At 38.2% G+C, this 21,507-nt stretch overlaps 1 protein-coding gene, 1 long non-coding RNA gene and 5 other non-coding genes across 12 annotated transcripts; all 7 read right to left on the reverse strand.

Annotated features, from left to right (window-relative positions):
- Window positions 1–751: 751 nt before the first annotated feature.
- LOC117416880 (zinc finger and BTB domain-containing protein 37-like) lies at window positions 752–8,080 on the reverse strand. 2 transcript variants are annotated; one of them, XM_034028338.3, is made up of 4 exons: window positions 7,383–8,068; window positions 4,019–4,929; window positions 2,616–2,715; window positions 752–2,325 (listed from the first exon to the last, which is right to left on the reverse strand). In XM_034028338.3, exons 2-4 carry the CDS (start codon window positions 4,918–4,920, stop codon window positions 1,834–1,836), a joined length of 1,494 nt encoding a protein of 497 aa, XP_033884229.1. In that variant the 5' UTR covers window positions 4,921–4,929; window positions 7,383–8,068; the 3' UTR covers window positions 752–1,833. The 2 variants fall into 2 exon arrangements, 1 of the variants encoding a protein (XP_033884229.1); XR_009330722.1 differs by having other exon boundaries at window positions 2,280–2,325; window positions 2,616–2,828; window positions 7,383–8,080.
- A 6,807-nt stretch (window positions 8,081–14,887) lies between these two features.
- Window positions 14,888–19,796, reverse strand: LOC117416885 (uncharacterized). Of its 5 annotated transcripts, XR_009330725.1 has the most exons (13): window positions 19,732–19,796; window positions 18,842–18,945; window positions 18,213–18,346; window positions 17,930–17,961; window positions 17,510–17,694; window positions 17,240–17,270; window positions 16,905–16,964; window positions 16,655–16,691; window positions 16,427–16,482; window positions 16,019–16,075; window positions 15,518–15,547; window positions 15,245–15,331; window positions 14,888–15,010 (listed from the first exon to the last, which is right to left on the reverse strand). It is a non-coding gene; the product is annotated as an uncharacterized LOC117416885 (long non-coding RNA). The 5 variants fall into 5 exon arrangements; XR_009330726.1 differs by lacking the exon at window positions 18,213–18,346; XR_009330724.1 differs by lacking the exon at window positions 17,510–17,694 and having other exon boundaries at window positions 15,245–15,328.
- Window positions 15,408–15,478, reverse strand: LOC117417507 (small nucleolar RNA SNORD47). Its single transcript, XR_004546729.2, has one exon. It is a non-coding gene; the product is annotated as a small nucleolar RNA SNORD47 (small nucleolar RNA).
- Window positions 16,760–16,843, reverse strand: LOC117417510 (small nucleolar RNA snR60/Z15/Z230/Z193/J17). Its single transcript, XR_004546732.1, has one exon. It is a non-coding gene; the product is annotated as a small nucleolar RNA snR60/Z15/Z230/Z193/J17 (small nucleolar RNA).
- Window positions 17,055–17,132, reverse strand: LOC117417496 (small nucleolar RNA SNORD79). Its single transcript, XR_004546721.1, has one exon. It is a non-coding gene; the product is annotated as a small nucleolar RNA SNORD79 (small nucleolar RNA).
- LOC117417509 (small nucleolar RNA SNORD74) lies at window positions 18,411–18,484 on the reverse strand. The gene has a single exon (XR_004546731.1). It is a non-coding gene; the product is annotated as a small nucleolar RNA SNORD74 (small nucleolar RNA).
- LOC117417508 (small nucleolar RNA SNORD74) lies at window positions 19,017–19,094 on the reverse strand. Its single transcript, XR_004546730.1, has one exon. It is a non-coding gene; the product is annotated as a small nucleolar RNA SNORD74 (small nucleolar RNA).
- Window positions 19,797–21,507: the final 1,711 nt, after the last annotated feature.

The following is a 21,507-nucleotide window of genomic DNA, read 5'->3' on the forward strand; positions in this document are numbered from 1 at the left end:
CTCATAGAGGCAGTTGTCATATTGCTCAAGTTTATATAGCTTTAAATTTGATAAATTCCAAGACGTTTTACATATGTTATTTTTTCAGCCGATAATCATGATTATCGTGATAATTTACAGCCGGTAATTGATAACTGAAAATGTCATTATCGTCCAACCCTAATACACATACATACATACACACACACACACATATATAATATATATTTATATATATATATATATATATATATATATATATATATATATATATATATATATATATATTTATATATATATATATATATATATATATACACACACACATACATATATACACATACATATACATATATATATATATATACACATACACACACATATATATATATATATATATATATATATATATATATATATATATATATATATATATATAATACAATTTCAACATGTTTTGGTAACTCGTCCAACCCTAATACACATACATACATACACACACACACACACATATATATATATATATATATATATATATATATATATATATATATATAAAATATATATTTATATATATATATATATATATATATATATATATATATTTATATATATATATATATATATATATATATATATATATATTTATATATATATATATATATATACACACACACATACATATATACACATACATATACATATATATATATATACACATACACACACATATATATATATATATATATATATATATAATAAAATTTCAACATGTTTTGGTAACTCTTTGCCTTATTAAGTGTCTGTTTTGGGGTTTTAGGAAGAATTTAAAGCTACAGAACACAATACAGTTTCAATAAACACATTTAACAAAGGCCATTCACAGCACAGCCTGATTCCATTAAAACCCAGAGTATGTGACTAATTAAAATCCAAAAATCCAAAGCACTTGGCAAATAGTGTTAAACCTAAAGGGAGCATCGAGTGTACTGGACTCAACCTTGCTGCTATAAACCTTGCTGCAGCCTGTAGTTCTCACATGAACAACCTCCCATCATAAACCAGTTTTTCCACTCTTGATATTGCAATTGTTTGTACTGTTCTGTAAAAAAGCCGTTCCCTTTCAGATGAGAGAGTCGTGGAAGCCTGTTAACCTCCATAACGACATACTGACTTCATGAGAAACCTTCCCATTTACACTACATGTAACATTTAACACAAAGTCTGTAAGTTTCGTTGTGGTTCAAAAACAAATTAACGTTAGTGGAAATCCCACTGGCTTAAACATTTGATCCTTTGTGTAGATCCTCTTATTGGTTTTGGTTCAGGTGTCCTTTTACTTATTAAATGATGCTGGTTTCATGCAAAGCAAAGAAAATACTAGTACTTCAATGTAATACAGCTACACCTCTGTACTTTGCACAATTCCAAATCAGCCAATTTGATATGAGAATGTGGAGTAAGTAGCAGCTTTTTACATCATTGTGTAAAAACATGGGTGAGAGATGGCAATGGTTATTAGCAGCTCTGAATTTGAGCAATCCAGGGAGCAATGGTTGATCAGGGTGGAGAGAAGAGGTCTTAGCTTAACAGATGAGGCTGACTGAATGAGAAGAATGAAAGTGCAATTCCTTTAGGAAGAGGTGGGTGTGAATCTGTACACAACATCTCTAGATTATGAGCTGAGAAATTTTACCCCAGAACAAGCAGTACATTTTACAGGGAAAAGGGGAATACAAAACCAGTCTCACTTTATATAAAAAAAAAAAACAAAAAAAAACAGTTTTGCTTTCAACAAAAAAAAACACAACCCAATGAACTGGAAACCACTTAATGGAGCAGCCTGGCCCTGGTTCAGTCCGGGCCCGTGGTGGAGACAGAAGGCTGCACGATTTCACTGAAAGCGGTGCCCCCACTTTCCTCCTGTGAAGGAGACTCGTCCTCGTTCTGCCCCCGCGAGGTTACTGTGGTCTCGGGGGAGGCGCTGTGTGATACCTCCTGAGGGGCACACCCCGGGTGGTTCTTGCGGAAGTGCTGGTTGAGGATTGCCTGGAAAGGGAAGCTCTTTCCGCAGACGTGGCAGTGGAACGGCTTGTTGCCTGTGTGTTTGCGGATGTGGTACTCCAGCTGGTCCTTGCGGGTGTACTTCTTTCCACAGATGCGGCACACGAAGGGCGTGATGCCCATGTGCAGGCGCATGTGCCGGTCCAGGCTGCCTTTCTGGTTGAAGGACTTGCAGCAGTAAATGCAAGTGAGACGCGGGTTGTAACGGAACCAGCGGTCACCCACCTGCTCACGCAAATACTCCTCGTAGCCACCCATGTCAAAAACCGTTTGCTCTTCTCCCTGAATAAGAGAATTCACTAAATTACACAAATACCGTGATGTTTGTTCAGATCAAGGTAACAGATTGTGACGTGGAAATAAAACTAGCAAGTATAAAATACAGAGTTGTCTCTTAGTGCTGTCAGCAGGATATGAAACAAACTGTTCTATAACCAATGCAAAAAGCAGTGTCCTGATCTGCAACAGCATTGAAGGTAGGTACTTGATAATAAATTGAGTGAATTACAAAAGCCACTAATTATCTAAAACAAATTAACAACAAACAATAAGTGAACTTAAGAAATGTATACCTGTGAGGTAGGCTGCCTCTGGTCATCCATCCTTCCAGGCGATTCACTCTTTGCTCTTTGCCGCTCAGCCATCACCACAACACTGCCTGTAGGGCTGAACCTGCTCAGGGGGGGGAACAGACACTGACTGAAACACACCTTCTTTATCCAGCTCCTTTTCCACTCCAGAACACTGCATACAATCTCCAAGATCCTGACACAGGCAGAGGCAGGCTTAAATAACAACAGACGGAATTCACAATGTAACCCTACTTTAAGCAGCATATAAACCAGGACCAGAGGACACTGCTGGAAATGAAGTGGAAACAGACTTAGGACAGAGAGTAGGAGGCACTTCTTCACAGTGAGGGGAACGTGTTACCTAGTCACGTTGTCGACACTGAATCGCTGACCTTGGGAAGGATCAGTTATTACAAACTGGACGAACACAGATGGGCTAAATGGCCTCTCTGGCTTGAAACAGAACAACATGCCAACAATGTAGGACAGTGCACCACAAATGGTTAACATTTTCCCCACTCCCGAGCACCACAAATGGTTAACATGTTCCCCACTCCCGAGCTGCCAATCCTGCCAATTTACCTGAACCCTATTCCAGAATAGTACTAAACCAGGTCTGCTCACAATATTAAAATTGACAGAGAAACCCTGCTTATAACAGCTGTTCAAGGGGCTGTGTAAGTATGGTGTTTATATACTGTACAGATCTTTTATCTTAAAGCAGCTCTTGAAGCAGAATGTGACATCAATGTACTGTATGTTCTAATACTAGCAAAATGCTGCTTTCCTAAGGGGCTAGGTGGCAGACCTGGGCTCAATTACAATTGTAATTGTCATTTGTAATTCATTGCCATTGTAATTGTAGTTGAACCTTGGCACACCTGTGTAATTGTAATTACCATATCATTGATCAATTTCAGTGCAATTACACACCTTTCCAAGCTTAATCATTCACAGTTCCATGTTGTGTTTTACATTTTCAATCACTTCTAGTGACCCCATTTGTTTGAAAAAATGTTATGTAGTGTGCTTGTGTATTTGTCCCTGTGATTACTGCTTGGTAGAATGAACAGAGTAAACATGTTAATGTGTGGAGCTATTTGTTACTTTTTAGTGTAATTGTTGCAATTACTGTAGCATAATTGTAACTGTAATTGTAATTCAACAAAATGCATTGTAATTGCAGTTTTAGCAAACAATGCTGCTGTAATTGCAATTATAATTACAATTGATACCAAGGTCTGCTAGGTGGTGGAGCACTAGGTACACTAGCCTTTTACCTATGGTGGGCCTTGTGTTATAATTTGGGTTTTAAATTAGGTAACAAAAGAAATTGACACCCAATTGGCACTTGGTAATATGGACAGGTCAAAAATGAAAATATGTAAATCAATTGCCCATACCGGTCAATTTCACTGAAACTGCTGGATGGCTGGGAGCCCTTGGCACCTGAGCTCTCCTGCGCCAGTGAGCTGTGGCCTGTGGTATCAATCATCATGGCGGTCACTTCCTCAGCACTGCTCCCCTCCTCCCCTGAAGCCTGTGTCTCAGCACCCATCCACTCCTCCATCCTCTCCGTTTTAATGCGCAGCCCATCCACCACGCGCACATCGTCATCCATGCCCCCGCTGCGCCCGCTTGCCCGGTCTGACTCCAGCCCTGTCTCTACATACCACTGCCCTGCCCGATTTATCCTCAGGATGGGCTCCTTGCCATTGCCATCGGAGCTGTGCTCAATAATCTGTGGGCTCATGGACTCCTCTGGGGGGCTCACCCCTCCTGCTCGCCGACCTCCCCTCGGGCTGCTGTGCCGGGGGCTGAGGGAGCAAGTCATGCCACTCCTCCCCCCCTCTGGGGTCCTTTCCTGATGCTTACCCCTGCTGCCCTGGTTGAGCTCAGCCTCCACGTCAGCCACGTTGATCTTGAAATGGATGTTCTCCAGGATCTGGGTGCACTTGTCGATGATGTGCTGCATCTGCAGGAAGCTGGCAGCCGTCAGGTAGCTGATAATGTCAGCCAGCTGGAGGCAAAGCCGACCAGTGTAGCAGAAGGAGAGAAGTTGCTCAAAGACGGAGGGGTTGCGGATGACAGAGATGGAGACTGTACTCATCTCTCCGAGGGACATGTGGTCACGGAAGTAGGGAGAGCTGGCTGCCAGCACCACCTTGTGGGCACGGAAGCTCTGACCCTGCACATTCACAATGATGTCACACAGGCGACCCTGCATACGCAGCTGGTTCAGGTGGGACAGCACAGAGTTACTAAAGTCGGGGATTTCCAACTGGATGCTGCCAGCTCGCTCCATAGTAGATATCTGCAGGACAGACAAAAGGATGCAATCTATATTTTCAGTGTAGGAGAACTAAGAGATGAGGAATAATAACCCATAATCAGGGCTTCTAATTTTTGGTGCTTTACTCCAAGTTTTCTACTCTCCTTCAATTGATCCCTGTTAAATCATTTGTGTATCTCAATTACCAATGAGAAACGTTAATAGTTAAATTTATTTAATTAACTTTTTTTGTGAAACAACTAAATTGGCTTTTAAAATTGGCCAATCATTTAGAAGCAGGATGTACAAACGAGATTGCCACATGTTAATAAGCGATTAATCTTTATTAAAACTATAATGAAAAATAAAGTATTTTATTCTGGACAAACTTTATTACAATCGTTATGCGTGGCTATTTATATAAAGATGAGTCACTTAGGCTTTTAAATGAAAAAGTAAGACTTGCAATTTAAAAGCCCATAAATTAAATACATTTTACTATTAATGTATTTCTCAGTTGTGATTGAGAAAAACGAATGGCTTAACAGGTATCAATTGAATTTTTAAAGGAGAGTAGAAAAGTCAGGGTAAAGCACTGAAAATCAGAAGCCCTGTACATAATCAAGCTTAAGTGCACCAAGGGAAGTTAAAAGGCGATCAAAATGGTCTTTTTCTCTATTTTCAGACACATTCTCACCAGTTACAGTAGAAAGCTATTTTTTTTTGCATGCAGACTTTCTTTCTTTATCACATGAAGGAATTGCCAGAATTTAGTCGACTTGAGCTGGAATAACCCATACGTGAACAAATAAAGATGTAAATACTGTATTGCACTTGACTTAGGGCACAAAACCTTCTCTCTTGTACAGACAAGTGCATATTCGTTACGAGTTTCTTCATTGAAAAGGACTTGTTGAAACGCCCAAGATTTTTTTTTTTTTTTTTTTTTTTACAATTGGCTCAAATGTAATATTTTGGGATTTGTTTGCAATTAAGCGAATTTGAAAAAATGAGACTTTGTAAAGATAAATAATGCATGGCAAGGCTATATTAGGTAACTACATTTTGTAAGCTGCTCTTGGAATTTATGGCTCTCTCAAGCAAAAACTCCCATCATGACAATCTTACAGTAAATCGATTGCAAATTTTGATTTGTGGTAAATCCAAATGCTAGATCATCATGGTGCCAGATCATTTTGTTTTTAAGCAAGTGTAGTTCGTAAAAAAGGACAAGGTTTCAACCAAACTACAGTAAATTAATAGTTTGGTTATGAAGATTTTGTAGGGAAAAAAGTTGATAAAAAATGCTTTATGAATAATTTAATAATAGCATGATGTCTTTATTTATTAAAAGTCTGAATGCATTTATACAAATCCACTTGCCGGAGGATATTTATCTTTTTTCTAAAAGTAGTAAGCATCCTCTTCAAAACTACACTTTATTATCCAAGTTTGACACGCAGAGTTATGAGTAACCCCAGGCACTTCAGATTTAGGGGAAATGTGAACCCATTTAAAACAACTTTTTTTAATAAAATGCTTGGAAATCTACAAAAATATAACCAGGTGCCAACATTTCTGAGTCATCCCTTGTAGGAATAAATACATGAATTAAAGTTGCTTAAAAACATACTCATTATTTATGACTTTGAAAAGCAGGGCGGACCATTTTTGATGAAACCGGCTGCCCACGCCCCAGGTTGAAATCTGCAGTCAATTGATCTGCAGTTGCTCATCTGTTTTGCATTGCACTTCGAATTAATGCACGGATATCACGATCCTGGAGCATGCGCTTCCGCCCACTGTTGCCCTTTGCTGATGATGTCTTTCCCTCGGAGTTCCATGCCGACATCACCTTAGACACCGTTGCTCGTGAAACATCAGCAAGTTGAGCTGTCGGTCACTGTAGCTCCTGCCAAACGCACCCCAACAATTACCCCTCTTTCAAAGCCACTGAGGTCTCCTCTTACAGCCACGCTATCCATATTTATAGGCAACCAGGCCTGTCCAGCATTTTTATACATGACCCTAAGCATGCTGGGATGTTAGCATGAGCCACACCTGTGTGGAAGCCTTTGCTTTCAATATACTTGGTGTCCTTCATTTACCCAGGTGTTAACATTTTTTTGTTCACTACCTGAATGTCTTAAATTGTGTTGTATGCTGATGTTATAAATATGCTTAACCATATTCAAATATACCGTTTTTTTGTTGTTGTTTTTTTAGCAAGTATGTTTTATTATTAATATTATTATTATTATTATTATTATTATTATTATTATTATTATTATAGTATTTCAAATGCTTTTGTCATACTGCTCTTCCCCAATATGCACTACCGTTATTCTGTCTATTTTTCAAACTTGTTCCCTCATCTTGTGCAAATGTATGACAACTGCAGTTAAGTGGCAGAATCATATGAGTAACAGCGGTACTAATGCATGTTGTTTGTGAAACTGAGCTTTATTTAAATACCACAAAACTTTCAGTCTTACCTTTGATCCAGTTCTGTCAACTTTAATGCTTGGGCACAACAAATCAGTTTCTAACACATCAAATAAATCCCTGTTTTTACACCCTACTTAAAAACTTGAAAACTTCTTCAACCCAAAATCTTTGCTGGCTTTCAGTCTATAATAATTACCCCCCTTCCCGTTGCCGTAGCTCCTTTCCCCCGATCACTAGAAATACTCCAGTCCGGTGATTAGCTAGGGCCTGCAGTTCACTTGATCTGGCAAGCGATGGGGAGGGGGTCGGTATTTCGCATGCACAAATAAAATGCATGAAATTGGCCGTATAGGCCTAAACGTTACGTTTAACTGCAATCATAAATATATGTACATATTAAAATGAATGTACATAACTGAATATTTCAGATATTCAAAATAAATATATTCCCCAGCCTTTCTTTTTTTTGTTGCTCATATTCCTCCATTAAATGAGGCGGGGCCTGGCAAGCTCACATACAACAGTATGGGTATTGCTGTTCGTTTCAGGGCACCGAATCCTGAACATACAGCGCAGCTGGCGGATTTGAACTTCAAGTCCCACAACGCAATGCCCCGGACCAGCACTACAGAATTAGGGGAGTTGTAGTGAATTGTTTCTTAAACGACAAGAAGACTGCGAACGTCTGCAAAATCTACTGAGTGAATTTTCATTCTTAATTCCAAACATTCTGGAAAGCTTTAGGCTGACTTCTGTACATTTTAAATAGGGATTACAAGAATAGTGACATTTTAACATTTTAAGAAAACATGTTAACATTTCACTTATACAACTGTGCATTATTGTGGTGCTAAAAGGGAATGTGTTCAACATTTTCAAATATATATTTTTATTAAATAATATGAAACAATTTAAAACTATTTACAACACATTTTACATTATGTTAAGTAATTCTGTAAAATAAAGTTCTTAAAATGATTTTATAGAAGTTCAATAATAAGCTCTAGTCGAAATGTTTGTCAAAGAATTGTACTTATTCTTTTAAGTTTTACTAAATATCTGAAATACCATAATTTAATTCATTGATATATACAGGCATTTGAAATTAATTTCCAAATATTTGAAACCAATGTAGTCATATTTAAAATGCAATATCATTTTGACTGGAATGTCCTCAGCAAGTTTCATCAAGCTTCTGTGGATACTCTCTAGAAAACTAAAGTGTTACGTCAGGTATATGCATCTATTAGTGGGGGACATATGAATCAAAAACAGGTATGCTGCTTGTCAGGAAATTTAAGAGTACCATGGGGCTGGTTTGATCAACCTGTAGACTGCCACAGCTGGACATTTTTCAATCGTTTTACCACACTGGGGAAACCACAGATTTTAAGGGGCAATACCAGCTACCTAGGGATAGGTGGCTGATAAATCCAGGTTGAGTCCCTTGCTGTAAAATGCTCTTTTATGAATGCAGCTCTATATGAATGCAGACGAGCCCAGTGTGGTATTATTTTGTGGTGTGCGTTAAAACGTGGTACACTATATACTGCGCTTGCCTGGGCATGTGCAAATGATTTTAGCTCAGAAAACAAGGAAACGCCCATCTGAAAGGGGTACGATCATATGGGTAAGGTGTACTGAGTTTGGCCCTTAATGTTCTTTTTAATACCTGTATGTATTTTTTCACAATTTAGCAAATTTATGTGACTTTAACTAATGAATAACAAATTGGGTTGTCTAACATTGTAAACATATACGATTTTGTGGGTGAACTACAGTTTGTCTTGTTTGTAGTGATTTGTGCAGTAGTCAATCAGAGCATTGATAGCGTACCATTTTCTTGCATTAAACGGGTATGTGTACCACATTCTGATGATGTACCACTTTCTGACCCTACAGTTCTATAGTAATTTCTATGTTTTTTTTAAAAGAAAACATTTTATTTTATAATAGAAGTTATTCAGAGTTGTTTGGGGAATCTGTCCATCTGTCTGCATGATAAACGTACATTTTTATTTGTGTATAAGGTGGATGTAGCCAGGTAATTTTTATTTACACATATTCTAATTTGGTATTTGGTAGCTGTGGCGAGAGACTTGTATGTTACAAAGCTTAATAAGGGATGCACGATGGAAGAGTAGCCCCAAATTATAGTGATAACGAGTCTATTATTAATCTCTTTGATTGTAGTGTGTGTGTTCACAGCAGCATCTGTATCCGTCTTCTTATCTTATTGCCATGCACCTTTAACACAGAATAAATAACACTGAAAAAATCCACGATTATATTTTCCATGTGCAATGTATTTGTTACAAAATATACTGTATGACTACACTACAACAAACTGCAGTGTATTTCTTTGTTTTAAAAAACTACACAATCAATCATGGCTTTCTGCTGCTATCTAGCATACTTTTGAAACCAAACCAAACAATGGATTTCTCCTATACTGTAGTTTTCTAAAACAAACAAAAACCAGCAGTTAATATCATTACACATTAATTGATATCTGTTGGTGTTTGTTAAGGTACACATAATAGTCTTATGTAAATATTAAAATAAATATATAACATAACAGTTGGTTGAACAACCTTAAACATAAAACTGGCCTTCAAGCATCCCTTATAAAAGTTTCCCATACTAGCAAAAAGCATGATAAAACATATGTGCAGTGTAACGCTCAGAAGGGTATGGTAAAGCATATTACAAGACATGGTAAACTATGGTAAATACATTGTATAACCATGGGGAAAGCATGGGAAAACTTCAAAATTACAATTCAAATTAATTGTGGTAAAGTTTTATAAGGGATGTTTCAAAGCTGTTTGTGAAGTAGCCTCCTTACAAACCACACATTTTATACTGTGCTTTCCACATAATTAACAAATGACCTAATTCCCATATCCCTCAGACCAGGCTGTCCCAGCCTTGCATTCCTCAATGGAATATGCAACCCCATAAATTATCTTATTAAATAACTACTATAAAACACACCCTTATATGAAATACATACATATATGTCAATGTGTTAAAAATAAACAAACACAAATAAAAGTAGAATAAACTTTATACAAGCAGAATTAGTGTACAAAGAGATAATTGGAACACAACAAAACAATAACAAGGACACTGTTACAGACACAGTCCTGTAAATGTTAGAAACCGTTTGTGTCACTGGAATAAAAGGCTTGCAACAAAAGTTTCAAAAAAAAAAGTGTTCTCAGTTTTAACATAAGAAGAACATAAGGAAGTTTACAAACGAGAGGAGGCCATTCAGCCTATCTTGCTCGTTTGGTTGTTAGTAGCTTATTGATCCAAAAATCTCATCAAGCAGCTTCTTGAAGGATCCCAGGGTGTCAGCTTCAACAACATTGGCCAAAAGCAAGGGAGGGTTGAGTGGGTCATTGGGGATATGGCCTGAGGGAATCTGAGCAGAATGATGGGAACTACAGTGTGTTCAAATTGGAGTTGGCTCTTAAGTGGTCCATTGCAGAAAAATTCAAGGAATATCTTCTGTACTCCCATTTGACTGTGGTGACTGATCACAATCCCCTGGGATACCTGGAAAGTGCCAACTTCGGAGCTGTAGAACAAAGGTAAGTTGCCCAACTTGCCGAGTTTAACTTCCAAGTGTGCTACAAGCCAGGCCAACACAAATTGTGACGTCCTGCCTACAGAGGAAGGACCAGAACGCGAAGACAATGAAAGGAACTTCTTGATGATAACAGAGGAAGGAGTAAAAGCTTGCCTATAGCCTGCCTATGGCCTCAAATTAAGTCAGAAGTTAACACAAGCTCGAATATGAGGAAGAATAGCAGGATATTTGTTGGAGATTAGGGGAATGCAACAAGATGCAACTCTGGGACCAATCTTAGCTGCAGTCAAGAATAATGCAAGACCTGATAGAGATACACTGGGTACAAAGGGACCACAGTATAGGATGCTGGTGGCTCAGTGGGAAAGACTTCACCTGAAGGAGGGAGTGCTCTTCAGAGTGTAGTGGAAAAATAAGCTGACAAATGGTTTTTGATTCAAAAACACTTTGTATATAAGAAAGGTATACCTCCAATACAATCATATAAAGTGACTTCAGTCATAGGAGGCTGTGTGGTTCAGTGTTTAAAGAAAAGGGCTTGTAACCAGGAGATCCCCGATTCAAATCCCATCTCAGCCACTGACATTGTGTGACCCTGAGCAAGTCACTTAACCTCCTTGTGCTGTCTTTTGGGCGAGATGTAATTGTAAGTGACTCTGCAGTGGATGCATAGTTCACACACCCTAGTCTCTGTAAGTCACCTTGGATAAAGGCGTCTGCTAAATAAGTACAGCTCAGTGCATGTTTGTATCACAAAACACAGATATCTGCGGAGTCAGTTCAAAAGAGATGAAAAGACTAACAAACTTTTACAAGATCTGATATTTATACCTTCGGAAACAACTGGTGATTCCACTCCCATTTGTCTTACTTGTGTCCACTCTATCACTGCACACTCCCTCTGCGGGGGAAAGGGGGGTGGTGCTTTTTCTCAATGACACATTACATAGCAGGGCGCATCCATCTTGTCTTTTAGTTTGCATGGCAGGCATCAGTTGCCAAGGTAAATGGTTCTTTTATGGACCCAGATTCAGTTACAATGAGCCTGCCCACTGATGATATGAAAAATAGTGAATTATGTCCCACTCCTGTATTTTGGAAGGAGGGAATGCCTCCTAAAATTACCCTGTGAGCAACATGAAATGTATCAAGAGAACAGTTATCAAGCCAGGACCATTGTTCATAGTACAGAGCTGACTTTGAACAGAGCAGTTGAACGCAATCCTTTTTTAAAGTGTGGATGTGACAAGTGCAGATGTGATAAGGGCCAAGGTGAATTACCCCTGACCAGGTCCAAACCCTGCTCAGTCTGTAATCACTTAGTCAGACACTGTCAAATTATTTTTTAATGTAATAGTCCTGAAGAGATGTCATTTTCACACTTGAATGTAGACCCATGGGATGTAAAGAGAATTGAATGTGTGGGTTGTGAAAGTGATCATCCAAGGACATGGGCTCATTTGGGTTAGCTAGAATGTGAAGAGGGTGTTCCTACCAAACATGTACAAGTGCCTTGCAGGTATCAAGATGAAAAGGCCTGTTGTGGTGTTTGCAGAACCAGTCCGAGCTGAGCCTGGCGCAGAGTTTGAATCTTGCTGGGAACAGGCTGATTTGTTAGACATGAATTGGATGGTCTAAACGAACATGTATTGATTGAAATAATATAATATACTCTTAGTCAATAATCATAGTAATACTGTATGTACTCTGTTTCAAATGGACCTGTATACTTGGTAGAAAATATTAAGTAGCTGTTATGTACAGTCTGTGAAAAAGCATGCAGAGAAAGGTCAGGCTGAGCAGCTGTTGGCAGGCCCTCAGAAGTAGGCAACTCTTTGATTTTGGTGCCATACCTCAATATCTAACTTTCTGAGAATGCTGTTGAGCTGAGTAAAAAAGGAAAAACATACTTTAATATAAATATATATATATATATATATATATATGGAACCCAAGTTAGAAGTAAATCTTCTATTTAAGTTACAATAGAGCTATTAGAATGTTGTATTTAAAAGAAACAAGACAATAAAATAAAAAATAGTATAAACTGTAACAGTAAACTTACTAAACCAATCTAATGTTGTAACCTCATTCGCATCTGCTTGTAGTACAGGCAGTGTTGAAGATGACTCATTGGTGTTGGCCAATGAAGCGATGAAGATTTTTTTTATATATTAGGCTTCCAGGGCAGAATGGCCAGGAAGCCTATTGTTGTTCTAAGGATTTTTATTATTTTTTTTCCCCCTTCCAACCAAAATTACAAAATCCCTACAACTTTTGAAATTTGGCAGGGATGTAGAGGACTATGGGATGTTGTGCCATGGTCAATATGGTGGCCTTTGGTCACATGGTGTGGCAGCCATCTTGGATTTAATGAAAATGTTGGACAATATTCAAGTCTTCTCATGAACGGTAACTAGTACAGCTGTCAAAAATGATGTACATAGTGCTTATGTCCACTATTGATTCTACTTATGGAAAAATTGATCGGTCACATGGTGTGGCAGCTATGTTGGATTTTGCATAAAATGCTTAAACTCCTCCTCCTTATGAACCCTTTGGCCAATTGACATGAATTTCTTTGCAGTGTTCTCTAAAAGTTATTCAGGAAAAGTTCCTACATGAACAAACATGGCCACCATAAGCCAATCAATATGGGTGACATGCCAGTTTTTCACCCTGAAATGACACATTTCCAGCATGGGGGGGGGGGGGAAATAGCTGTTGCCATGGAAAAATGATCAGTCTTGGGAAAAAATATTTCTTCAAGCAGCCATTTTTTTCTAGTGTCTAGCAAGATCAGTTTCACCAACTCATTAAAATTAAAACACAGTAACTACAGTGGAAACGCTGATGTTATTTTACACAGTACAGTATACAAAGACATGCTGTAAATTGACGTGCTCTTAATTGTATTACTTGTACTGTGATTCTTGAAATATATTTGTTTACAACTGTAAGTCACCCTGGATAAGGGTGTCTGCTAAGAAATAATAAAATTAAACATTTTTACCGATAATTGACTTACTCAAGGTCATTTAGTGGCACGGTTGTACTTTTGTCTCACCACACTCGCACTGCCTGCCATGTTTGTTGGTCTTGCTGCAGCGTACAGAAAGATGCAACATAATGACAAAAAATCCTTAACCATGCCCCTGCTTGGCTCAGACGAATTTAGATGTCTTGCGAGGTTGGAGTTTCAGAGTTTGGCCCGTACCAAGCCCTAATCGGTCAGATGTGCTAGCGGAGAAGTAGTATTACTAACCACAGGGGGGGGGGGGGGACCAAAAAAAAAAAAAAAAAAAAAAAAAAACACACACCACACCCCACAACTCTGAAGAACAAGTTTTGGAATGGTATTAATCTCTCAAGTGGTCTTTCCCCAGGCTGTTATAGTGGACTGCTCATCATGTACAGGACACATGCTGTCCATGCTAGGTTTGAACATTCAAGTTAAAATTAAGATTGTTAACCCTTTATAGTTAAACAGAACTAACTGTACTGTGTGAGTTTGAGACCACAGACTAATCCCAGGGTTAAATATAAAAAGTTATGAACAGCATCAATTTCGCCAAGACTAAAAGCTTGAAAGTCTTTGATAATGTTAACCCTAGCCAGTTAGGAGGCAAGAAACAGGACCAAAAGGACACAGATGGAAATGAAGTGGATTTAGGAGGACAGTCAACTTAATTTAGAGATCAGTTTACCAAGACCCAGATGAGGCAAATGGCCTGCTTGCACATTTTATTTTACTGTGGTAGTCTTCATAATTCTAACTCCCACACAAGGGCAAACAAACCAACCAATAGTCCTACTTCTAAAACCAATTTAAGGCAGCCACTAGTTTCTACCACAATATGTATAAACATAGCTATGAAAGTCTAGTGTGGTTTACATACACCATCTGTATCCCCAGTGTAGAACTATGTTTTTACATAAACACCTTCACAAGACTTATTCAAATGTATTGATCTCCTTTTAATGCAAACAGTTAAAATACAGAACAAAGTACTTAAAGTTTTGAAGACGGCACTCCAACCAGTTAATCTACTGTTGCACCCGGTGTCCAGAAGATACCTGAAAACAAAAACACTTCCTTTAAAAATGGTATACTTGAGCCTATATGAATTGCAGTAATGAGTCACCATACATTTAATTTTAAATCCACTCATACAAAACTGAGTACAGGATGATATCATAATTCTGTCTCATCAACAAATCAGTTACAGTTCAAGAATATTCATCATTTATCCCAAATTATTGTTCAGCCAATTTAACTTGTGCCAATGCACTAAAATTGGACAAACTTACCTTAAAGGCTCAGCTTACACCAGAGAATAACTTCAGCCACTCCAACATGATCTTTATCCTGGTATTGGGGTTACACAATGGTACCTGCTTTTTAAAAGAGAAGCCCCACCACACGTTAAAGCAGCTGGCAAGATAAAAATCGCATTGTCATCATGTAACATTTAACCTCAGAATAAATGGAACGGTAAGGAGTATAATCAGCTGGATTCATTTGGCAGAATCTGATCACAGGTTAGATTTTCATACACACAGGACACAAGAAGATTGCCTTACCGGTTGGCACAATTACAGGCCCAGAGTAACCTGGAAAGAGGGGGAGAGGAGAAATAGAATTAAACAAAAAGGTATTTTAGCCATCTGTGCATTTGCTGGGTTCTTCTATAATCTTGATTTCTACATGCGTTTCATGTCAGACATTTGATGCATCGTTAGTGAACCCACAGACGTACACAAACTCTACCTTCTGTAATCCACAAACAGTGTTATGGTGCCGAAACCTGCCTACAGTGTCCAAATACTTTGCTCAGGTGATCGAAGTACATCGGTTACAAATAACAAATTTCAGAAGCAACAGTATCATGATTATACAACCATATGTAAAGTGGGATGTGTGCAGACCAATTCCTGCATACCCAATTTCAGATACTCTACTTCTTGTTTCACAAAAGGCCCTAACCAATGGTTCTCTAGGGGGAAGTAGATATGTACAACACAAGCACTATTCCAATCTCTAAAGATCTGCAACCAATAAATGCTAGTAAGCCATATCCCTACCTTTGGTTCCAGAGTACCCCAGAGTCAAGGCAGGCCAGCCATTTGAACTGAATACACCTGTAAAGATAAAAGGGATTATCTAGATGTACAAATGGGAGGAGTTCAGAACTCTACCTCATTTCAGTTAGTAAAAAAGACCATGCACAAATCAGATGTGGTTTCTCTCATGAAGGCTAGCGTGGAAAGGTGGGGTGCAGCAGAATTTTTATCAAAGCCTGTATTCGGTTGGAAGCAGGTGGTTCAAATTTAATACTTAATGCAAGTCACTTTCCCAAGGTCCACATGTTGACCAGTTAAGTTTAGTGTCCATAGCCTGGAAGTGGTTCCTCACACTCAAGGTTGAACATCCACATGGTTGCAGAAGGAAACCGATAATATTCTACCAAAAATGGATCATGCATCACTTACACTGCAAGTTCACCATCAAGCAGCAAATCAGGAAGACTACAGACCAGCACCGCACCCTGTAAATACAATTAAGTTAGTGATTGGCTTGGAGAAGTTTGTCAAGAAAAAAAAAAAAAAAAAAGTAATCTCTGGATCAGAATTGAATGAATATCCTCAAGATCAGAGACCTGATTCATGTGCATCATTTCAGAGACAATGGAAAAAAAGTGTTATGCAAGCAGTACATACCCTTTGCTTCTTGGTAAATGGCATTAGAGTTGACCACCTGCAATTCAGAGACACAATTCCATTAAACAATTCTTCAAAAAAAGGACAACAAATCAGGAGGACTGACTGATACATCAGCTAGGAGCGAAAGACAAAGCAAGTTACTCGTCACTGTGAATCTGCTGAACTATGGGATCATCATTGTATCAGGTGTGCTGTAGAACAGAAAGCAGGACATGTGCTGTTGTACTCTGGCAAAGCTGAAACTTACCAGCTTGCAAGGCATCAGGCACCATATGGATTTACTTCAAGGGCTGGGTTTAGCAGACAACTGCAGAGGGAGAATCACCAAAAATCAGGAATTAACCATTTTACAGTCAAATTCTTCAGCTGTACCAATGTCTTAAATTAAACTTAAGACTGCCATTTCAGTAAAAAGGGTTCTCTTTCATTGTATTTCAGAGAGATTCCCATCTTTTTACATTCATCATGAACAGCAGTCAGTCTTCACCAATGCAACCCACTTACAGTGCCCAATTAAAAAGGTACATTTAATTTAACTTATGGCAATCTGAAAATGTGCATAAATTTATGCAAGACAAATACCTGTGATGAAGTCTTCATCTTTGTTCACCCACTGCAATAGAAGGCACAGTTAGAGGTGGCACAGATCCACTTTACAGCAAGCAGCCTAGCAACACCTTATTGCTTAATTAGTGAGCATTTAAGAGTATCCATTAATGTTAAATAAAGTTTAGTGTAGACACCATTCAAATACACACATCTTTGTCAGACAATATTTAAATTAAATCTCAACTTAAAACAGAAGTATATAAAAAGCAATTCTAAATACTCAAACAAATGCCTCAGATTTACTGCAAATGGTGGTTGCAGGTCTCATCATCCTTGTAGGTCAAGAGTAGCAAATAGAGAGTCATCACTGGCACCGGGGAGTAGAGCATTTGATCTGCACCAAGCTAGAAGTCCAGCCGAGAACCAGAAAGGTCCATGTTTAAAAGTAACCTCAAAAACATGCTTTTAAAAATCAGGATGCCCCACTCCTAAAAAAAAAAAAACCTTGTAATTTCATGAGACCGAACAGAACAGCCCGGTGTGCTTGATCGGCAGACCCACACAGTGAACGGTGGGCACCCTACAGGGACTGCCAATTCTCTATTTTAAATTAAAAGTGACAAACTACAATAAGCTAAAACCTGTTCCACCCCAAACAAGCAGACTTTGTCCTTGTCTTACTCGCAAAACCCAGCCTCAAGTCTTTGCATTTACTACACTTACCTTCAATATCATTTCTAGATGCAACCAGAAACCTGCAAAAGAGAAAGTTATTTACTTCCAATTTAGAAACTCATACATTCTACAACTGCATTAAAAGCCTCAGTATTAATTCCAAAAATCACTTGAGACTAAAAATAAATAAAATGGAGCAAACTGTCAGTACAAATGTTTTATTTATCTGTCAAGTAACACTAAGGACATGTGCCAGCATTTAAAATTGGCAGTTTCATTAAATGTACTACTGAAATGAAACACCCAATCCCTGAAGCAAGACACTTCCCACCTTCTCAAGTGTGTTCCTGTGCATTATAGGATCACTGGGTACACAATTCATCTTCAGGGAAATGCAAAAAGAACACCACCTTTGCTCAGTTCTGGATAGCAGCATTGTGTTCAGAGACTGAGAAAGTGCCCACTCTACAAAAGAAACGGGGTATTTGCTTATACACTTTGATCAAAGCAATAGCCATGTATATCAAATCCACTTCGAGAGGTTGGCATTTCTTCATCAAAATCAGATGTCCCTACCAACACTCTTCATCATATGCAAAGTACATGCTTAACTCAACACTAAAGGGAAAATGCACTGCAACGATTCATCTGCATTTGATAAACCAATGCCAATACAATTACAGTTCTAACAAAGCACATCTGATACAAAATACATTATCCTCCTATTTTACATTATAAATACGGTTCCGTAAGATTTACTATTCTAAAGTTTAACAGTGTGCCTTAGTCATTCAAAGTTACCGTGCAAATTAGGGCGCATCACGACCGTAAATGCCGTAAGACTAGCCACTCAAAGCACGATTACGGTTCCGTAACCATTGGTTGCTGCCTTTTTGGTGCACTGAAGCTAATACAGCAGTGTTGTGCAGTTTACTATAGAATTAGACGCATCTTGCTCACCTGTACAATAACGTCAACACAGCAATTCGATGAAAAGAACCACGCCTCTCAGTTCTGGATAGCACTGCAGCATTGTGTTCAGACGCTCGGACAAAGTTACCACTCTACAAAACAAACGTTGTATTAGTTTACACACTTTGATCAAGGCAATAGAGAACCATGTGTATCGAATCCATGTACAATTCAGAGAAGTTGGCATTTCATCATCAATCAGATGTCCCTACCAACACTCATTTCATCATATGCAAGTACATGCTGAACAAACTAAAGGGAAAATGCGCTGCAACCATCTGTATTTGATAAACCCAAAGCAAACAGAACCAGTTTATTCTCGAAAAGCACCTGCAACAAAGTAGCGTTTCCGCAAACCATGTACTATAAGCCACTATTTAGCCTAGTTTATTAGGTAAACTGAAGATATTACACCCGCGCCCATGCAGTGTTGTGGTGAAATTTACTACAATATTAAGCTTAGTTGGGCTGAACAGTAATTTCAGTTTAGGAGGAAACAACCACACACTTCAATCCTGAACTACAGAATTATTTTCAGAGGAAGAACGAACGTTATACTAACATCCTGCAACACGTGCGGCAAGTAACTGATTATATTTAAACAGCTGCCAAATTTTATTTTTGTAGTCCATTGCATCTTCTTAAGATGTGAAAGGCGGCCTTAGACCAAGGAGATCCAAGCAGGGCCGTGTCTGACACACGTGGTACCGTGACAATGCCCAACTCCAACTTTACTCAAAATACAAATTATCGCAAAATGTGTAAGCGTCAACCGGTACTTGCACATACAATGCCTTGAACGAGACTTGCTACAACGAGCGTTCAAATAAACAGTAATATAAAAATATATATATATTCTCTACACAAACACCGCTTACCTTACTGAATTAAATATGCTTGCGGACTGAGAGTGAGTCAAGGGGGCTGTCGGTATTTATAATCTACCAGCCCGTTGAATCATGGGACATGTAGGCGTGCCAGGAAAACATATTTTAAAATAAATGAATTCAATAAAAGTAAAAAAAAAAAAAACTTTTTGATGTAAAAGACCAGTAATCATGTATTTTTTAAAGATATTGTATGTAAAACAAATGTAAATTGAAAGTTCTTAACCCAAAATGTTGCACTAATTCACAGTCACGTGGCCAATGCCAAATGAAAGTAGTCAGTAAAAAGTAGGTTTCCATGTGGAAGTTTTTTTTTTTTTTTTTACTTGATTTTATGGCCCTGGTTTTTGTTTTCCAATATGACATTTTCAAGCTCTAACCTTTTGTACCTATTGTCAGATGATAGTAAATTGTGATGTGAAAAATGTACCTGTTATTAATTGTAGGAACAGAGGAGGGTTAAGAGAACCTTTACCGTTTTATTATTCCTCTTTGTGGATCAGTAGCTGATCAGTCACGCATCCTCACAAGGTTTTTAAAAATACAAAACAATAACAAATAACAAATTGGCTTTCGCCATAAATTATAATATAAACATAAATCATAATATAAATAAATAACAAAGGGGCGGGACACTCCGCCACATCTTCACATACCTTACTCTTCCATTGGTGTTCAGGTAGCATTCCTGCTTATCTACTTTGTGCGAACACCTTCTGCAGCATGATGCTTTTCTTAGATTGATTGTGTTGACCCGTTCTTGCAGCATCTCCAGTCAGAAACAATGTCTCTCGCAGCTTCCCAGTCATGTTCATTCCAATGATTCCCGGAACTCCTATAGCTGCTTCTGTTGTAGGTAGGGTCTTTCAACACAAAAACACATTTTCCAGTCAAAATCTTGCCCGCATATTCAATATCAGCTTCAAGGCAACCCATAAATGTCTAATCCATTGGCTGCAGTCAGAAGCACCCAGTAGGCGCTCAATAATGACTCTTCATCCTCAAAATGCTTCCTGAGACTGTGTAATTGTAGTGACTTTTGAGCCTGTGTCTAGCAAACATTTAGGGGTAGATGTACTAAAGTGTTGCATCTGTCGTAATCGTTGCAAACCACATGTAAACCAGTCGGAAGTGTAGCGTGAAATGTACAAAACAAATGCAATGCTGTTAGCATCATTTTAACGAATGCTTTGCAGCTGCAGTTCTTATTTGTGCTTTAGCCTTAAATTTATGATTTTTATGATTGTTTTATTTCCTTGTGCTTTTTTATGTATTTTCTTTTTATTTGTTGCTGTACTATTGTGAAGCGCTCTGAAATGATTGCTTTTAAGGGCGTTATACAAAATAAAGTTTATTATTATTATTATTATTATTATTATTATTATTATTATTATTATTATTATTATTATTATTAGGCTTCCAAGCCAAAGGCTGGGAAGCCTATTGTTATTGCTGTGTTTGTTATTATTATTATTATTATTATTATTTTTCCACACAAACAACATCGCAGAGTTATGAAAACGCATATGTAAGTAGATGCCTATGGCTGGACAACCAGACTGGCGTGCCCGAATGAAAAAGTCACATGGTTCGACTGCCATATTGGATCTCGTGGAAATTTTGGGAATTTTTCAAAACTCTTGCCGTTAAAAACAACTTAAGGTGGAACTATGACGATGGCAGCAGATAGTGCAGCAATGGCCTATAAAAAACATATGTTCAATCGAGGTCGATTGAACAATTACTTTGCCCGCTACGCTAGATTGG

This window comes from Acipenser ruthenus, chromosome 12 (genome assembly GCF_902713425.1).
Source record: "Acipenser ruthenus chromosome 12, fAciRut3.2 maternal haplotype, whole genome shotgun sequence".
NCBI lineage: Eukaryota > Metazoa > Chordata > Actinopteri > Acipenseriformes > Acipenseridae > Acipenser > Acipenser ruthenus.